Source organism: Medicago sativa, chromosome 3 (genome assembly GCF_051527215.1).
Source record: "Medicago sativa cultivar Bolivia chromosome 3, Bolivia_mono, whole genome shotgun sequence".
Taxonomy (NCBI): Eukaryota; Viridiplantae; Streptophyta; class Magnoliopsida; order Fabales; family Fabaceae; genus Medicago; species Medicago sativa.
Window position 1 is genome coordinate 69,197,720 of NC_140751.1, and position 21,152 is coordinate 69,218,871.

The window sequence follows — 21,152 nt, forward strand, 5'->3', positions numbered from 1 at the left end:
AAAAGACCGGCTTTAAATGGCTAGAACTAAAAGAAAAATAATAAAATGGATTAAAAATCCAAAAGGGAAAATTGTTCGTGTTCCTTTCATCTTAAACCCAAATTACCAAGAAATCTATTTGGTTAAAGCACAGATTAAATGGTGCGATGAAACAGCTACCTATTATTTAAAAGAAAATTTTGATTATCATCTCTTTTCAAGATATGTAATTAAAGCTGAAAAGCTTAGAAATAGTCTTCAAAAATTAGCGAGATAAATTATGGAAGGTCTTATAAATCCATTTGGAAAAATAATACCACAACCATTCATATTAGAACCTAATTATAATGAAATAATCACAGTAAAAAACCAAATTGATTGGTGTAGAGAAACAACATATTGGTTTCTAATAATCGAAGATAATTATTTTTTATACTGGGAATATGAAAATTTAGCAAACCTTTTAAGTCTCAAAATACAAAAGTTTATACATGGCTAACAAAGGAGTGAGTGAAAATATACAAGATATTTTTGAAAATCTAATAGTACTCCAAAAACAGTTAGATAAAATAGTAGAAGTTCTATTAGAAAGAGAGTTTGAAGAAAAACTCAATGAAAAATTATCTGATATAGAAGAAAATCAGAAATTATTAGATGAAAAACTTTGTATAAAAATAGATGATTTAATTGATCTATTAAAACTCTTACCTATAAGAGATAAATGTCTAACCCTAGAAGAACTACAAACTTTTGCCAAAAAAGAGGGGGGAGATATGATAGAAATTCCAGAAAAAACTGAAAAATTAGAAAAAGAAATTCACTTTTTCGCGCCATTACCCTAAAAATGGACGAAACAGAAGAAGAAATAGCTAATCAGTTAAACGAATTACAAACATTAATGGCTTCTCTAGACATTAATAGAAAAAATCAAATAACCGAAGAATCTGATGACGAAAACAAATTCGTCTATGACTTTGGATCAGAAAGTTCTTTTAGTATGGAAGAGGAACCACAAGTAGGACTTGTAAAAACTGATGAGAAACCAGAATCATCAGAACAAGGTCGAAAAAGAGGCGCCGAGAAGGTAAAGAAGAATTTATCGACCAACAAATTATTCAAGATAAAATGGATGAAAGAAAATTTAGGCATATTCCACCTAAATATATTCCAACAATAAAACGTCACAAAGATGAAGATGTTTTAAATATCGATTGTAGTGAAGATGTAGAAAAAGAGTTAAGAAATTGGTATCATGAAAATATGGTAACTATTCAATTAGACTCTACATTAAGAAATCTAAATCCAAAAGATATCTTCAACTATCTTAAAACAAAAACAACAGGAAATGTTTGGAAATACATGTCAGAAGTTCCCAATCCTGACCTTCCATCAACAACTGAAGATGTGATAAATCACGTCTATTCAACTTTAAAGAAAGAATTTGTAGGATTTGATGCGCCAGAGGCACAATCAGATCTAGAAAATACAAACATTCACAAAATCTTTAATCTAAGAATATGTGATATGTGTTATGTTGAATCATTCATATGTGAATTTAGTAAATATTATTATGCAATATCTTCGCAAAAGAGAATACAATATAATCTTTTAGGATTATTTTATAATAAACTTCCATCATTTGTTGGGACAATAATGGAAAAAGTAATCCAAGAACATCTAGAGGTGATCGTAGGATTAACTGATACTCTTGGAACAAGAATAACTGCATTAAGGAAATGGATATCCGAAAAATGCATGGAAAAAACTGCTAAAAGAGAAGCAAAAATAAATGTATGCTGTGATAAAATTCGAGACAAAGTAGGGAACTACGGTTGTAGTAAACCTAGAAGAAAGAAAAAAGAAATTTCCTAAAAAATTCAATAAACAAAAATATTTTAGGAGAAATAAAAAATATCCTAAAAAGAATTCATGTCCCAAAGGAAAGAAAACATGCACATGTTGGTTGTGTAATGAAGAAGGACATTATGCAAATGAATGTCCCAAGAAGAAAGATTCTAAAAAAGAAACCTTGAAACTAATTTGGGAAGTAGGTTTCGAACCAATAGAATAAGATATAGATTCTGATGAAAGTAGTATTTTCGAATATACTACTGAAGAAGAAATTGAAGAATGAGTAGAAAAATTTTAAAAAATGGAAATCATAATGCAACATTTATCCAGGTAACACTGAATAAAAAGAAAATTATGGGTTACATCGATACTGGTGCAACTTTATGTTTTGGCAGAAGATCCATATCAAGAGAAGGGTGGATTAGATTACAAAAACCAAAAGAAATTATCTTTGCTGATAAAGTAAAACATCAAATTTGGTTTGTTCTAAAACATGTTTTTATAAAAATTGAACATAAATATTTTTATGTAAGATCAATTTATGAACATGACTCTGGAATAGATCTAATAATAGGAAATAGCTTTTTAAAGTTATATAATCCTTTTATTCAAAAACTTAACACTATAACATTAAATTGGTTTGATATCAATAATCCAGAAGAAAGTGAATTTGTTACAACAAACATTATAACAAAAAATGAAATTTTGAAAGCAATTTCAGAAAATCTTAATATACTTAAATGTATATGGGATAAGAGAAAGTTTTACTTAACAGTCGAACAAAATTTAGAACACCAGTTAGATCAAGTCTATTCTGAAAATCCATTAGATTCTGTAGTTAACAAGATACATGATTTAATGACTATAAAACTTAAAGACCCTAAAAAGGAAGTTAAAGTTTTATATAAAATTCCTTATTCCCCTGAAGATAAGGAAGAATTCAAAAAAGAGATAGCAGAATTATTAGAAAAAGGTCTAATAAGAGCTTCTATCAGTCCACATTCAGCGTCAGCCTTCTATGTCAGGAAGCACAATGAGATAAAAAGAGGTAAGGCTCGAATGGTAATTAACTATAAGAAACTTAATGATGCAACCATAAGTGATTCTTATAAGTTACCAAGAAAAGATTACATTTTTGAAAAAATAAAAGGATGTAATTGGTTTTCATCTTTAGATGCAAAATCTGGATACTGGCAGTTAAAACAAATGAATGGAATTTTGAATGCAAAATCTTTAGAAACTTAATGATGCAAAATCTGAAGAAACAAAACCTTTAACAGCTTTCAGCTGTCCAGAAGGACATTTTGAATGGAATGTTTTACCATTTGGTTTAAAACAAGCACCATCAATATATCAAAGATTTATGGACAATACTCTTAAAGGTCTTGACCATATTTGTTTTGTATATATAGATGACATTTTAATTTTTACTAAAGGAAGTAAAGAACAACATGTCAAAGATGTTATAACTGTTTTAAATAGAATAAAAGATAGAGGTATTGTTCAATCTAGAAAAAAGTCAATACTTTTGAAACAAGAGATCGAATTCCTTGGTCTTATTTTAAGAGAAGGAGGAAAACTCGATTTATCACCACATGTTCAAGAAAAAATCCAACTTTTCCCTGATCAATTAGTGGATAGAAAACAAATCCAAAGATTTTTGGGATGTTTAAATTATATTGCTAATGAAGGATTTTTCAAAGATTTAGCAAATGACAGAAGAATTTTACAGAAGAAAATATCTGAGAAAGTGCCATGGAAATGGACACAGGAAGATACTGAGGCTGTAAAATCAATCAAAGAAAAACTAAAAGTTTTACCACAACTATACAACCCAACAGAAAATGATTTTTTGGTTGTAAATGTTGATGCAGATCAGTTTACTTGGGCTGGAGTTATGAGAGTTCTACCTAATGGTAAACAAAAATTGGGATTAAATCTCAATGGATATGTTGAGGATGAAACCCCACAACAATCCTATACCATTGTAGGCGCAACCCCACAGTTAAAATCAGATATCCTTATTGGGCAATCAGATATAAAATCAGTCTCGACTGATACAAGACTTGATTATTCAAGTAATAACATCCGAATTAAGGATAATGAACTTGTCATGTGCAAGTATATTTCAGGGTCTTTTAAAGATGCTGAAACAAGATATCATATCAACGAGAAAGAAACTCTTTCTTGTTTAAAAGTTTTAGAAAAATGGAGAATGGATTTAATTCCATCAAGGTTTTTATTAAAAACTGATTCAACTTATGTCAGCGGATTCTGGAGCTACAATTTAAAAGTTGATCATAAACAAGGAAGACTTGTTCGATGGCAAATGCGCATCCAACAATTCTATCCTTATATTCAACTAATAAAATCAGAAAATAATTGTTTTGCAGATACACTCACAAGAGAATGGAGCAAGCTTTGAAGGTGCTTCAAAACAATCTAAAGCAAAAGGATGAGCAGATAGAAATCTATCGTCAGAAGCTTCAAACTCTTTCTTTAGAGAGGGGGGAAATGATAAAAATGATTGACGAATTTTTGAAAATCATGAAAGCAACAACAGGAGAACCTGCTGAAGTTCATCCTAATGAAGTTCCTAAAAATGATGAAAATTGGGACTTGTTGGGACAAGATTCTGGAAAATACAACTACTACGTAAAGTACACAGCTCCAGAAGAAACAAAAATTCCCATTGAGTCAGTAGAACCCAGTGGTTGGAATTCAACACCTAAATCAAAACTAACAACCTCAGATCGCAAAAAATCTTGGGGTGATATTGTTGAAGAAGAAGAGTCAAAAAACGACCTTGTAGAATCAAACGTTGCCGTAGATCCAATTGATGAGCAACTTGGAAAAAAGGTCTATGTCATTTTTGATGGGCCTATGAAAGGAATTTATAAAAACTGGGCAATAGCAAGACTTCATATTGATGGAAAACCAGTTAGACACAAAGCTTATCCAACAATGGAAGAAGCAAAAACTGCTTTCAACGCAGCATACAAAGAAATTGCCACTTCTATTAACATGGGACAACCATCAACAATGGAAGTTAAAAAGAAAGTCTCAGTAGATTCAATAATCAATCTCCAGAGGATGACAAAAAGAGAAATCAAATTTGATGACTTCTTAGCCAAATGGAGATGGTTAGCAGATTATAAAGAAGAATTCTCTTTGGAATGCTTCTATCCAGTAAACACCAAACTCAGTGTTAAAGCAAACACAGTTCCAGGAATATCAAAAGAACTCCTTAAAGACTTCTATGATATGGGACTTTTGAGAACCGTCTACCTAGAAGAAAAGGAAGGACAAAGGTTTCAAGAACTCAGCAATCTTCCAAGAGAAATTTGTGATGTTGCAAAAAGGTTCAATGACTTATTTGCAAAAGGAAGAGAAATATTCCTTCAGTTTGAACAAACCTATCCATGGTTCGATGAAAATAACTTCATGGCAACTGGGCCAAGAACAGTTATAAAAATAGGAATTTCAAACAAATCCTATTTACCACCAAATCCAGAAAATGTTGGATGGACAGTTCACTCGTTCATCTATCAAATGAAACGTTTTTATGATAATCTTATTAGATATGGTTCATCCATTATCAATCATAAGGTTTTATATGCTACAGACTATTGTTTAATGGTCTGTGATGCCAAGAAGAAAGTGTCAGAAGAACACCTTAAACAAACTCTTCACTTTGAAGATCTCTTCTCAGAATTTGAAAATGGTCTCTACAGGATACCAGAAGAAGTCCAGAAAGAATGTTGCTTGTATTTTCAGAAATACAAGGGACACATGTGCAAATGGTGTGCGTCAAAACTGTCGGCACCAGAAGACAAGGCTACAGAGAAAGCATAAAACACACGCCATGTAAAAGATAAAAGTGTACAGTGAACCTTATCATATGAGTCAGATGGGGTCCACTTAGAGATAAGAATCTTATCACTTAGGTGATAATGCATTTCCTTTTTCTTTGCGTGTTTCAACTTTCTTTCTTTTTTGTTGGCTTGGAAAAGGACATGTGAACTACTTGTGAGTCCTTTCCGCCTATAAATAAGAGCTTTCAGCTCATTGTAACATAAGAGTAAATGAACTAAGTTTTCTTGTATGAAATTGTTCTCTTAAACTCTTCCTAGTTGTTAAACTAGTTGATTCTTGAGCTACTGCTCTGGAGGAATCACGTATTTCCTAGAAATACACTTCAAATCACTCAAAAATATAACCTTAGGTTATACCCAAAACAAAAAATCAAACATATCAAAAGCTTTTGAGCCAAATCAGATACTTCAACAAACCTTTCGGTTAACATCAGCTAAAAGGATCAAAGACATCAAACAAATCTTGCAATCAAAGATCAGGTATGATTTCATGTTATAATTTGTTATTAGTTGTTTGAACTAATAAATGGAATACAGTGAAATAAAAGAAGATATATCTGGCTTTTCAGCTGATATTTTAATAGATCATATAGGGAAAGTTGATTTTTCTCTAAAACCTGAAGAAAATTTCAGAGAAAAACAAAAAGGTATTTTATCGTCAATAAAATATAAGATATGCAGAGAAAATATATTGAAATATGGAATTATGGTAGGAGAGGTACCAGTTCCAATGGAAACAACAGATGGATCTGTCGTAATATCTATAATAGATAAAGATCAAATTGATAATAGATTAAAACATCTATCATTAGAAAAAAGACGAAAAATAGGATATATTCATATATCAACTATTCAAGTTATAATCAAAAGTACCTTTATAACTGGTATAAATTCAGAACTAGAATTATGCGTTGAAGCTGCAAGATTAAGTGAAAGACACTCTACAATTGCTAGAGGAAGTGGAAATTTAAAATATGGAAAAATTAAATTTGACATAAATCTACAAATAGGGTTACACCTAAATGATAGAGATTTAAATAAATCTGTAGTAATTCACTACAAATTATTGAATCAGTCTCTTATGAGACCTGGAAATCATCCTTTTACAGTATGTTATAGGATAAATTATGCATTAAGCAACTCTCATCATAGTATAGAGTTTAGTGGAAGAGAAAAAATTCAAATAGATGAATTATTTTCATCCTTAATAAAATTGGAATCACCAATATTAAAACCTTTAGAAAGATCAAAGTCAATTATGACTATTGATAGAACTCCTTTGCTACGGAGTAATAGTCTAAAACCAAGGCAAAATTCTTTAACAAAGTTTTTGGCTCCCAGATCTTCATTTGGAAATGAAGAAAAATAAGAGCTTAAAAAGGCTATTTCAGAATTAAAATTAGAAGTTTCAAACATTAATAAAAAATTTTAATGCCTGGAATAACAATAAAAAACGAATTAAGTCTATTCAAAATAAGACTAAAAAATTTAGTTGATAAAATAGGAGGAAATTTTCTAAAAATAGAAATGAAAAATACTCTTTGGGGAATTCGTGACTTAATAATTCAACATATTTCATGTGTAGAAGAGATATTAGAAGAATTGGAAGAAATAGAAAATATTTCTACTCAACAAAAAGAAAAGGTTGAGATCTTATTATGGCCTGCTGAAAAATTAAGCTACTTAGAAAACCTTTTGAAAAAGGCTGAAGAAAATTCTACCAGTAATTTTGTACCTAACCAATAATGCCCGGATTAGGTCTGATAACAGAATTAAAACTGTTTAAAGAAAGATTAGAAAACATAGTCCATGATATAGAATTCTATCATAGAAGAATTGTGTTAAGACAAATTCTTTTCCATTCTAAGGAATTTGTAATTTATCATATAGAATATATTGATGATTTCCTAAGGGAAATAGAAGATTTAGAAAATCTTACTAATACACAAAGAGAAAGAGCCAAGACTCTCTTAAAACCATTTCAAGGGTTAACAAAAATCGAACAAATGTTAAATGAAGTTCGAGAAAATTCCGTTGGCGATTCTGCCGCAAACCTGGTATCAGAGCCAGTAATACAATCCTAATGGATAAATGGTGAAAACAAAAATAAAAAAGAAAATAAAAATATCTTTTTTCCAAAAACAAAAAAATTTTAAAATCGCTTTTCCAAATAACCGATTTAAAAAGTCAAGCCATACGGAGCCATATTCTTGTCTAAAAAACTGTGTCCAGTTATCACACCTCTTATGAGAAATAAGGTATGTATTTTATTTCTCTGCTCGTGAGAATAGGTATGACGAAGATCGAAGACCCTTGGAGTACCACTTAGATGAGACAAGGGTAACTATGACCGATACCTAGTAGTAAGGATATCCTTCCGGTGGACTTTCTAAAACAATCTTCCAACACCACACACCTAAAACAATAAGATAAACAAGACAAATGTCCATAATCCCAAGACTTCCTCTACTTTTAAGATTACACACCTCCGACCATCATACCTACAAGACTTGCTATTCTCCTTAGAACCACCCCCAAAATAAATGCGTCTGCAAATGATTCACAATAAGCTATATGTAGTTTTAATAGAGATTTAACCATTCATGTCAGAAATTCAATTAGGAAAGAATGACAACTACTATAAACTTTGGCACATATATACATACACGCATAGTAGCCTTTCTCTTTGATTTGATTGCAGCAGATAATTATCTTGAGACTCACACTAATAGGCTTTTTTTAAATCACTGTATTAAAAATTAATAATCACCAAACTACCACCTGCTTTCAGATTATTCACACTGCCACCATTTTATTTAATGGGTTGACATCGTTTCCACCAAATCAAAACACCTATCTTTACTCTTAAAAATTTCACACTGTAGAGCAATAATAAAGACATGAGAATTAAAGTTGATTATAATACTTATCGGAAATTTTAGTAGGGAGTGGCCCACTTAAATCTTCTAGAGATGTCTAATGTTTTTATAGGGGGTGGCCCGCTTAATAACCCATTATTATTGCTAAGAATAGGTAAGTACACCTATTAACATATTTAATTTTAGATTTGGCTTATTATGACCGTGTACTGTATCTCCTCCTCAAATGGACATTCTACAGGCTATCTCCTCATCAAGTGGACATTCTACAGGCTACAGGCTAAACAAAAAATATTATAAACAATATATCCTAGACGCTCCACCCTATATTTTGCTATATACATAAAGCATTCCATTCATCTTCCATTCATTTCCTTCCACTTTGTTTTCATTGTCAGATCTCTTCTTCTGCATATTCAACATATTTCTTTGGAGTTCTCTTAAGTTTTTCTTTCCCTGCAGAATATTGTGATGAAAGAGGGGGTTATTAGAAAAAGCTATTACAAGAGAAAGTGATTAAAGACAAACAACAGACGAAGGAATACAAGAAATTGATTACTGCTGCCAACCACACTACTTCTGAATTTATTGAAAAAATAAAATGATGAATAGAATGTATATGATGAAAAGAAGAGATTGATGGTGTTGATCTGGAGATTAGAGGCAATATGATGGTAGGTTCAATGATACTCAACAATACTCAACAGTTTCCTCATATTCTCCAATTGACATCTTATTTGTTTTTTTGTTCTCCCTGCAGAATTGTTTGAATATAGATAAAATTATTACAAAAGCTATTGCATGAGAAAGGTGATGAATGAGAAACAACAAATATGAAGGAATGTGGGAAAAATTGTGTACTACAGCAAACCATTGTGTAGTACAAAGATATTCCTTATATTTCTAATCCTTTTGTGGTTTTCATTATTTTTTAACATCCTCTTCGTTTTTGTTGATGAAATCCTTTATAATGAAAGCAAAAGATATACTTGGGGGTTATTAGAAAAGCTATTACACGATAAAGGTCATTAAAGAGAAATAACAAATGGGAAGGAACATGAGAGATTGTTCACCAATGCCAACTGTAATCCCTACATTCTTTTATTTTCACAAATGCAAAGGTATTCATCAAATTTCTGCTATACATCATTCTAAGGTATTCATTAAATCATATATAAAGTTGGATTTTTTTTCACTAAATCATACACAACTTAGACTAAAATTCAAACTCAAGAAATTAAAAGTTTAAAGTTTAATTTTTTTATCCATATATCGCTAAATTATAAAAACAGATATACTCAAACTCAAAAGAGACAGTGAATAACATTAATATAATAAATGTCAAACAGAAGTGTATTGAAGCAAGCTATCAAACAAAGAGGCAAGCCATTCAAGATGAAAATACAAGCATTAAATGCCTCTTAGCAAATAAAATATTTGAAAGAACAGTCCAATGTATCATCAAAAATAGAATTTCATGTTTCAATGTTAAATTGCAATAGGAGATTAGAGTTCAAGATTTAAATTTGGAATGTGTGATATATACATAAACGAGTAACCAAAGAAATTAGAATAAGGATAAAGGTCTCAGAAAAATTTGAAGATTTTTTATTTTTTAATGAAAACTGTCCACAAAAGAAGAATCATTTTTTAAACAAAATACATTCACCAAAAAAGAACATTTTATTTACTGTAGGGTTAATTATAGAGTTTTATCAAGAGTAAGAGATAAAGAATATGATTCAAAATTCATCACAAATTTATTCATTAAGTATAAAATTTAACACTATTTATAACTCAGTTTAATTACCCTGTAATGTTTTTTAATTCTGGTTCATAAATGCCTATTACATGATTTATTTCTTCAATCTAAAATTTTGCAGCTTGGATACAGAATTTTAAGTGCAAGTAAACTCATCACTCTATGTCACTTAAAGTTGATAAAAATTGTTGTGCAAGGTATAACAATTAGCAACAACAAACTAAAAAGATAGGATAAAACATAAGTTCACCAATTGTACATACCGCATTGGCAATAATTATTTGCAAGAAAGAATATGATACGATGTTCCATAAAGCAACCTGAGGAAGAAAATTAAAAACATGATAGGTAAATACTAACATTTCATTGTGAATAACAAGTAGGTTAAACAAGCTTGATCATGATCATGCAACAACATAACACTTCATCCTCATCTTATTCTATGACAATTGGCATAAGGGACAAGATTACTTTAATGTCCTAATTAAAAATATTATTTAAAATTAGGAACTTTTTATTTTAGTGTTGTTCAGATGATGCAAAAATTGTCATTCCACTATGCTAATAACTTAATAAGCCTTTTGTCCCATCACATCTATTCGAAATGCTTGGTCTATAAATACAAAACAGTGTAAATTGATTAGCGAAGAAACATAATTAAAATGGAGAAAAAAACGTACAGTAGGTGAATCTAGGTGAGGGAAAAGGTTGTCTCTCATCACCCTCAAGGTTAATGAACTGGAAATGTGCATATTAACTGCGAAAAACAAGAGCAATCAGTTGAACGCATAAGAGACACTAGAAAAAAAAATCTGCATGATGTATCCTAATTTCGAAGAAAAATTCTCAATTCACAAGTTTAAATTTAATTTGATTCTTTTCATGTAAGCATTCCTTAAAGCTGGAAATAATATAACTTAAAGCTGGAAATAATATAACTTTTGCTTGAAAGATTTCTAACAGATATTACCAAACTGATCGAATTAATCATCATTAATTGCTTTCTAAATGTAAAGTTATTTGTTAATTTAAAAGTCAACAAAGGGAAATTTGTTTGTTTTTTAGTTCATTTGTTTATTTGATATTGGTACTAAATTCAGGATGCTAACATTATATACTTGCTTTTTTAGAATGTATGAAATAGTAATGATGATAGTGTTCAAATGTATGATTCAAGACGACTGTATCATGTGAAGATGATTTTTACTGAATCATACAAGTTAAACTTTAACTCAAACCCAAGATATTAGCAAGCAAAGTTGTTTTTATTTCAAATGATCACTATATCACCAAATCATAATTAAGTAATCCATTCCATAGCGAAGAAGATAATAAATTACCATTTGAATCAGTTAGAAATAGAGCATCTACCCTGCAAACAGCCATTCAACGAAAAACTTCATAGACCGTTGATGTTTCAGGCACCATCAATGCCTTTGAAAGTCGCAATGATGTCAGGTTCATCTCCCCCCCTAATCCAAAACAAAGAAGAAACAAAGTTATCAGTGCACGAAATAAAAATGTTAATAGAAAGTGCAGGAACATGAGACAATATGTTAGAGTGCAGTGTCATAGATTGTTATTTCTCTTTCATAGTGAAGAAGTTAAAAGCTTCTTTGTTGAATTATCTCATGTAGAGTTAAATTCAAGTTTTGAAGTAAAAAATATATGTTCAGAGAGATTAAGTCTTTAGGTTTTTCAGTAAATATGACACTTTAAATTACTAGAGCTTTAGGTTTTTCAAAGTGTCATATTTGTCATATTACTTTTATCAAGTACGAAAATAGTGCTCATAATAAAACTCATTGAGACTCGATTCCTAATGCAATGTTTATATGTCGATGCATATGATTTCGGAATCAATACCACTCCACAGAGGGTTGTGGCAGCGCCACTGGGGGATATGAGTATCTCACTCATCTATCAAACTCATGATCCACATTGGGATAAGGTGGTTCCTCAAGCTCTAATTTTGATAAATGTAGTTTCTAATTTATTTATTGAAAGAACATCAAGCTCTATTTATAGACTATACTAAGGAGTGTTATAGAGATCCCAGCAGTTCTGTAGTTAAGCATTAAGCTAATAACAGACTTGGCAAAAGCAACATATTTATAAATGATGAAAAATACCATTCCTATCTCTATTTTAACTTATGCATAAGGATACATTAACCAATTCGGAACATGATTTCATCAGGTGCACAAACATTTATAATTTAGAACTGAAGCTCCAACCTAAAATATTAAGGGACTGTTTAGATAAGCAACTAACTGTGTTTATTCAGCAAGAACTTATCATATCAATGCTTATGTATTAGCTACTTTTACCTTTGAAGAGAGAATGAGAGAAAATTATGCATACTGTACCTTATTCATGAAAATAAGTTGATCTGCTTTATACCGGCGTATATTATACCAGCGTCAAAGAACTAATTGAAACTTTACTTAAAGAACTTATCATACAAAGTAATCACAAGTTGTGCACAGTGACAAATCACAAAACATTCGAAACTACATAAACATATAATCAAGTTGTGCGAGCAAAATGAAAGCCTTCCCTCACATTTCCTACTAATTCCCAAACAAAACTTCATAAACATATAATCAAAAGTTCAAGTTCTACACAGTCGCAACACATTAACAAGTTTTCATAATCAAAACCTAAAGTAATCGATGACAGAAGAGAAAAATTAGGCAGCAACAGATCCTAAAGTAATGCAGAAATAATTCAAAGTTTCACTCACTTTCAAAATTAAATCAACGCTTTAACCAAATTCACTTGACTTGCGACAAATACGAGATGTGATTAAGAATTTATAGAAACGTTTTCTATCATTGATCTGAGAAGAGTAGATACCTTGAGAAATCGCAGAACGGGAACGAAGCTAAGGCGCGTGCGTTCACAGTTCAGCGAGCGAAGAGATAAAGAGTTCACGAAGATGGTGATGGATTTTGATTCTTTTAATCTCTGATTAGGGTTCTGAATTGATTGCACAGAGAAAAGAACGAACGAACGATGGAGAAAGAGGTCGTCGTTCAATTGATTTCACTGTGCGTGAGTGTTTTAGGTTTGATTTTAGGGTTTCTTTGTTCAGTACTTCAGTGGATTATTTGGGCTGGATCCTAATTGGGCTGTCCAGTGGTCCAATGTAAGAAAAAAAAAGTTTTACTTTTCCCACCTATGACTTTCCTCGCGCGCCCTATTTTTTCCAATTATACCCATGGTCCGGATTTCGTATTCCGGATTGAATTTGTTAGAATTTTGCAGATGTTTCCGGATTTGAAAATCTGGAATAATATTTTACCAGAACTTTTAAAATTTTAAGTTTTACAATTCGTATTCCCACCTTATGACTTTTAAAATTTGCAGATGTTCTTACACCAGGTGTGGATCATGACTCTTTAGTTATAGCTATTTGTATCATCATATTTTTATTATATGCTCTAACACACCAAAAGTTATTTTTATTATATGCTCTAACACATCATATTTTTATTTGGATATGAGTTTGGGTTTTTCCCAATTTAAAAACATGGCTACAAGACAGGTTACATGGATATAGTACCCACCCCGAACCCTTACCTGAAGCCATCTCTGAATGTTAAAAATTACTTTATTCATCTTTTAATATAGATAAAAACACAAATCCTAAATCATTTCACTTAGTCACTAAGAAAGTCAATATGTGTTTGTACTCACTCGAGTTCTCTCTCTCTCTTCTTTCATATCTCACACTTTTAGTCTTTCTCTTTCCTCATTACAACATTGCTCTAGGGGATGGAAAAACTTCTTTTTGTGTTTAAAAAAATAATTCGCTTTGGGCACGGGGATACCCTAACCTACTAGAGACAGGGATGAAGTTCTACTTCTCATCCCCGTTGGATATGAGTAGGGTAACATGTAAGTGTATGCTAATCGAAGACGGGGATGGGAAAGGTAAAACCCGTCCCACCTTGCCCCATTGTCATGCCAATGTAATTTGAAGTTTGATCGTGAGGGAAATATAGCCTGACCAAAAATTGTTTCATCAAATGATCAAATTCGGGTTCTCCTGAACATTTAGTCATTTAGTGAAGCTCATTAATCACGTGAGCCCAATTAATTTAGTTGTTGTAGCTCATCTTTGAACCTGAATAACCTTTTTTTTACAATACCAAAAAAATGAAATAATTTTTTGTTTTTAGTTGTGTTAAAACATTACATGTTTTTAGTTGAATGTTTATTCTATGTTGAACGTAGGTTTTGGATGTCATTATTATTTTTTTGGTATGACGTTTGTAATTTGTATTTCTATTTCAAATTTCAGTTAGTTTTTGTTTTTGTGTTTAACATATAATTTATCTTTCACTCTGTGCAAGAACTATTTTTTCTTTTTACATTTGTGTGTGCGAGTCAATTTTTTTTCATTATGTGCAAATAAATATTTATCACCGTATGCAAGTTAGAGCTGTCAAAACGGACGGCCACGGGCCGAGCCAAAAAGCCCGGTTGAAAAACGGGCTCGAAATATACTACCCGAGCCCGGCCCTACACGGGCCGCGGGGTAAGCGGGCCGTTCCGTATTAAAAATTATATTTTTTAAAAAAAGTATAATAAAATACTCCTAATAATTTTTTATGAATAATATTTTTAATATGTTTAAATAATTCCTAGGATAAAAATAAATTGTAAACATTTTCGTACAGACGTCGTAAACTAAAACGGCGAGGAAAGAAATTTTAAATAAATTAGATACGTTATAGTTATAGATATTTATATATTCGATCTTTAAAATTATAAATAACGAAACGAGTAAATTTTATATTACATTTATATTTGTGTTAATTCATTGAATTTTCACTTTTATTTTTTACTTTGATAATCAACTAAGTAAAGAATTATTTGAAAAATATATAAAATTTATAGAATTATTTTTGTTACTTGTGTGAATCCTGACTCTTTAATTATAGCTATTTGTATTATCATATTTCTAATATATGTTGTAATACGCCAAAAGTTATGTTGAATTGAGATGTGGCTTGATACTTAACCTCCCAACTATTATTTGACGTGGCCTTTTTTTGTGTGTTAACCATCTGGTGTTTTAGGAGAATGGATCCTGGTAATTAGGTATGGCACCAAAACCCATACTTGTGGGTACCCGCGTAAACACACTCCGATTGGACAGGTTTTCCCGCTTTGATTGGGTTTGGCTTTTCCTTGATTCCAAAACATAGGTACGGGACATGTTACATGGATATATATACTCACCCGGAACCCATACACAAACCCGTCCTTCGGATGTTAAAAATTACTATATTACTCTTTTTTATATAAATAAAAACTCAAATCCTAAACCATTTCACTCAATCAGTAAAAATGTCAGTGTGTCTGGACTCACTCGAGTTTTTGATCTTCCTTTTCCACATGTCACACCCTCGGTCTCTCTTTTCTGCAGTACAACATTGCCCTAGAGGCTGGAGAAAACTTCTTTTTGTATTAAAAAAAATCATTCGCTTTGGGTACAGGGATGAGATACCCAAACCCGTCGGAGACGGGGACGAGATTCAATTTCTCATCCCCATTGGGTATGTGTACGGTGGTAGGTAAATGTATGGGAATTGGGGATGGGGACGGGGACGGGGACGGCGAAGGTAAAATATGTCCCCATCTCGCCTCATTGGCATGCATACTGGTAATTTGGAGTTCGATTGTGAGGTAAGTATAGTTTGGCCAAGAATTATTTCATCCAAGAATCAAACTCAGGTTCCCCCGAACAATTCATCATTTGGTTGAACTCATTAATCACTTGAACCCAATTAATTTAGTAGTTGTAGCTAATCTTTGAACCTAAATGACATTATTTTTTACACTAACAAAAATGAATTTTTTTGTTTTGTTTTTAGTTGTGTTAAAGCATGTAGCGTTTTTAGCTGAATGTTTATTCTATGTTGAACGTAGGTTTTGGATGTCTTTTTTTTTTATGATGTTTGTAATTTGTATTTCTATTCCAAAATTCCCGTTATTTCATTTGTTTTTTTGTTTTTGTGTCTAACATATGATTTATCTTTCGTTTTGCATATGAACTATTTTCTCTTTTTACATTTGTTTGTGTGAGTCAATATTCTATTTTTATATTTGTTTGTGCAAATCAATATTTATTACTGTAAAATTTGCTGGGCTGGTCCGCGCTGTTTTGAATTGTTGTAATGTTTGCTTTTAACTTCGTCTCAAACGTTTGGTGGTTTATTTTTTTTTTTTATGCAATTTGAAGTCTATTTTGGTTATATTGGATTGTATTTTGCTGATTTTATTTTCATCCCAATCATCTTTGTAACAATTAATTTTCTTGCCGAATCTTTGTATTTTGCTTTGCACATGTGCGTGAGATACATGGCTTGAATTTGGACTATATTTTATTTTCGGAGACAGTACTTTAGTTTTAAATTATTTTTGCTGTGTGAATATTAATATCTGAAGAATTAATGGTTGGATGATGCGGTACTGGGATTAATTTATAGTCAACCAAATGAAGTAGTTTTAACCGTGCGACGCACGGGTTAGGTCACTAGTTGAAAGACATGTGTTTTGGTTCTTTGGGAATGGAACACCATGACAAAGTGAAATTGGATTTGTTTTTTCTCAAAAACATTTTTCATTGTTTTTCCTTTAATATTATTTTCTTCTTTGTTCTATTTTCTTTTTACAGTATGTCAATGTTTCTTTTTTATTGATTTGTTTCATATTAAAAATATATACATAAAGTTTCTATTGTATTTAATTTATGGTTAAATATATTCTTGATTTTTATAAAATTGGGAACTTATAAGTTTAATCATTATATAATTTTAATAGTTTTTTTAGTTCTTAGAAAAAAAAGATTACTTATAATTTTAATTGAATAGGGACTAATACTAAGTGCATAATTTTTTTTGAAGAACTAAAATAACTATTAAAAATTAAGTAAGGACTAAACTTAAAATGTTCTAATTTTATAGGGACCAAAAATATATTTAATCCTTTAATTTAAGTCTAAATAAATGATTGATTAATTAAACTAAATATTAATTAAATCATTAAGATAAAATTTAATTAAACATTAATTATTTAATTAATTATATTTCAATTAAACTCAAATTATTAAGTCTATGTCCGCGTTATCTCATCTAAATCTCAATCAACCAAACATATTTTGAATTCCTCTGACGTCGGTGATGACGTCAACATTATTTTATTCAAATCTCAGTTAACCAATCAAGTTCAGATTACGGATTACGCTGGCGTAAGCGCTTACGTCAGCATTATCTTATCCAAATTTTAGTCAGTCAATCAGATTGCATTTACAGATTACGAGACGCCAGCGTTATCTTAATCAAATTCAATATAAATAAATTGCATCCTCCCACATTCACTGCACATTTAAACTAATCATCATCTTCACTCAAAACTATCTTGCGAAATCCAACCCATGATCATGCCTCCAAAAGAGTTTTTTGTCCAAGGATATTACGAGGGACATTTTCAAAGGACAGACACATAAGGTGTTGTATTTTCATGTAATAATTCATCCTTGTTTAAAGTGAAGAAAAACATCAAACTTGATGGACTTATCCAATGTATCCAGACAAAGATTAACCCAGACAACTCCAATAGGGTGGTGGATCTTGTTGATCGATACCCTGCAACTTTTGCACAAGGACTTGTCTGGTATGAGTCATTAAATCTTGTAGGAGATGGCGATGTTCAAATGATTTTTGACATGTTCATGACATGTAAGCATCTTGGTATTTCAACAATGGAGGTTTATGCAGGTTTGGTGGATGCCCCATGTGATGAAACCCACGTAGAACCACCATATTTGGAACCAACACCTTCGTCATACCCTCACTCCATAACCATTTCATATCCTTTGATTGAAACACAAACCAATCATAACTCCATGCCCTCTTCATCAGCACATCGATCATATGAATCCATTTACAACATTTTTAAATGAATCTACAAACTAAAAATTTGCTTACATTTGAGACCGGATGAGTTAATATTTATGACTAAGTAAATAGTTAATAGGGCACTTCTACGGTGCAGGAATCTGACTTTTAAAAAAAAAAAGTTATTTTGTTTATGGTTACATGACTATGTACATTATCATGTTGATGGTTACGTAAAAGAACAATTAACAATTTGAATGATCCCAATTAATTCCTTTTGAAAAATGCTAAATTTTGTTACGCTTTGGCGTAAAATTGTTAATTTTTATTACACTTTGACGTAAAATTGCTCAAGAAAAATGGTATCATATTAGTATTTTAGTAGCTTCCCTCATTGCCTCATCTCCGTCTACTGCTGCCAACTAGTACATGACTCATCTGTTACGAAACTTGTTTCTGATTTAGCCTCAGTTTATTTATATAAATATGAATTTTGGAGAAGATGAGTTTTGATTAAGCAAGATGGTATGTAATATCCCGCCTGTCAGCATCGGTATATTACCGTTGATCGTGCCAGAGGAATTAAATTCATGGAAAGTAAGTGTGATGGAAATATTTTATGACATGTCAGCTTTTTACGGGAAAAGTATCAGAGTCGTTTTAAACACGTTCAAGGCAAGGGCAATTTGGTAATTGCACGCTAAAGAGATATTTATTTGGTTTTGGTCCCAAACTTATCCATTTTCCATTTACTTTCTCTCTCTAGGGTTGAGAGAAAGATTTTGGCTCTCCCTTCTCTCTAACCCATCACCCTCTTCCTCTCTTCATCTCCATCAATCCTTTGCGAATCTTCTTTCTTCAAGGCAAGGCTTTAACCTATGTTTCTTCAAGATCATAGAAAAGTATGCAAGCTAGAATTTTGTTTGAATCTTTCCTTTCCTCTCATCTCTCACGCCACTCTCTCTTTTCCTCTTCACCAATCTTTCATGATACTTCATCCTCTCATGGTAAGCTTCCAAACTTGTTCCTTTATGATCATTTAAGATTAAGGAAGTATGACTTATGTTTGATTTCTTCTATTTCTCCTCTTGAAGAAGTGATTGGAAATCTAGGGTTTTGGAAGGAATCAAGGCAAGGATTAGGGTTTTAGTGAAAGTGATGATTGGAGCATGAATTTGAGCATGGTATGGTTTCTTGAAGGTTAAGAATCAAAGAAGAAAAGATTCAAAGTTGGAAGCAAGAACTAGGGTTTGATGGCTTGAGCTTGGAGCTTGGAGCCGTTACAAGATAATGTTTAGGTGAGTTCCATAGATAGATATCCTACCCTTGGGATTATGTTTATGTCATGTAAGATTAACATGAAAATTCTAGGTTCCAAATATTATGTTTAGTACCCCTTTTGTACCATTTATGATCAAATATTGTTAATTGATGCCATGCACAAGTTATAAGCTGTTTTTATGATGTTTTGGCTGATTAGAATGAATTAGAACACTTGAATTGAGGTTTTATATGCAAAATCACGTTTTCTGCAAAATTCTGGACTGCTACAGTTCGCCAGGCGGAATTTAGCTCGCCATGGCGAGCTGGGGATCAGGGCTCTCTGGAGTAGCTCGCCATTTAGCTAGCCATGGCGAAATTTTTCGCCATGGCGGAGAGAATTTGGCCTGGCGAAATTGACTGCACAGCATGTGTTGTCAATTCGTTTTGTGGCCAGCATGGGCTATCCGAGGCTCGATCTTGCAGTATCTTTTTAAACTATGAAACCCCCCAATTCCAAGTGTCTAAAGTACAATTCCAAACAAGGTTTGAACAAGAGTAAGGCATGGCAAAACACTAACAATGTTTGATGATAAATGATATGTGAGAGATATATCAAGTCATGTTCGGGTAGTAAGTTATACTTTAAGTAAGGGAAACCTAGAGCCTCGACATAGTTGTTGAGAACTAGCAAGTTAAGCAAGAATCCCTAGAATGATAAGACGCGAAGTGTAATCTCTTCGCATAAGAGTTAAGTGCCATACGAGTATGGCAAGACGTGAATCGATTCCATATCCATTCACGAAGTAAGTTAAGCAAGCATTAAGCTTACCTCTAGTGGGATCGTTTAAGGGTCCGAGGTAAAAGAGAAGGCATGTTTAATTTTATTTTTCATGCATAAGACTAAGACTTATAAGAAAGAGTGTCATGTCTCTTGTTATCCAAATTGGATTCAAGGGGTTCCCCAAGGGGAATGGTTAAGCCGCAAGGGAGCCGCATTTCACTAAGCTAAGGTGCCGTGTCTTTTGTATTCCATCCAAGGTTGGGTACAAAAGGTTCTCCAAGGGGAACGGGGTAAGCCGTAAGGGACCCGCACGTTCACTAAGGGAGTCCGGTGCGCTCTTGCTAAGCATTTCACCGGTAGTAAGGGATTATCTTCCGGGGTTACTCCACTCGGGACTAATCCATAAAATGAACCAAGATAATTGTTTGTTACACGCTAACATAATCAATGAAGCTGACTATGCATATTCATCATACATTTATGTGTTATGTCATAGAGCCTTGGCATAGACTGTCAAGAACTAGAAAGAATATAGAAGTAAGTAGTCAAGAACTAGCAAGCTAGGAAGAGTCACTTTTGTGGCAAGAGATGATATGTTGTTAGATGCAACATATTCAAGTAAGCAAGTTAAGAGAGTTATACTGACGGCGATCATAGGTTTCCCTAATCGTCCGGTTTAGAGTTGTGTCATGACTTTAGCAAGTGAAGGCCTTGATGCGTAGATCGTATCTTGGCATTGCGGTTTTAGTTTTCCCCTTAACCGCCATGACACGTGTAAGATGAGAAGCCTATAACAAGTAAGATAAGCCTATGACGGGTTTAGCATGCACTACCGTCTAGGAAAGCAAG

At 32.1% G+C, this 21,152-nt stretch overlaps 1 protein-coding gene and 1 long non-coding RNA gene across 4 annotated transcripts; one reads left to right on the forward strand and one right to left on the reverse strand.

The window, feature by feature from the left end:
• Positions 1-8,606: 8,606 nt before the first annotated feature.
• On the reverse strand, positions 8,607-11,945 carry LOC146939595 (uncharacterized). 3 transcript variants are annotated; one of them, XR_015031703.1, is made up of 5 exons: positions 11,687-11,945; positions 11,027-11,103; positions 10,610-10,666; positions 9,130-9,338; positions 8,607-9,040 (listed from the first exon to the last, which is right to left on the reverse strand). XR_015031703.1 is itself a non-coding variant. In XM_085753201.1 (4 exons), exons 1-4 carry the CDS (start codon positions 11,730-11,732, stop codon positions 8,909-8,911), a joined length of 312 nt encoding a protein of 103 aa, XP_085609327.1. In that variant the 5' UTR covers positions 11,733-11,934; the 3' UTR covers positions 8,607-8,908. The 3 variants fall into 3 exon arrangements, 1 of the variants encoding a protein (XP_085609327.1); XR_015031702.1 differs by having other exon boundaries at positions 8,607-9,338; positions 11,687-11,923; XM_085753201.1 differs by lacking the exon at positions 9,130-9,338 and having other exon boundaries at positions 11,687-11,934.
• Positions 9,123-9,511, forward strand: LOC146939596 (uncharacterized). The gene is made up of 2 exons (XR_015031704.1): positions 9,123-9,258; positions 9,345-9,511. It is a non-coding gene; the product is annotated as an uncharacterized LOC146939596 (long non-coding RNA).
• Positions 11,946-21,152: the final 9,207 nt, after the last annotated feature.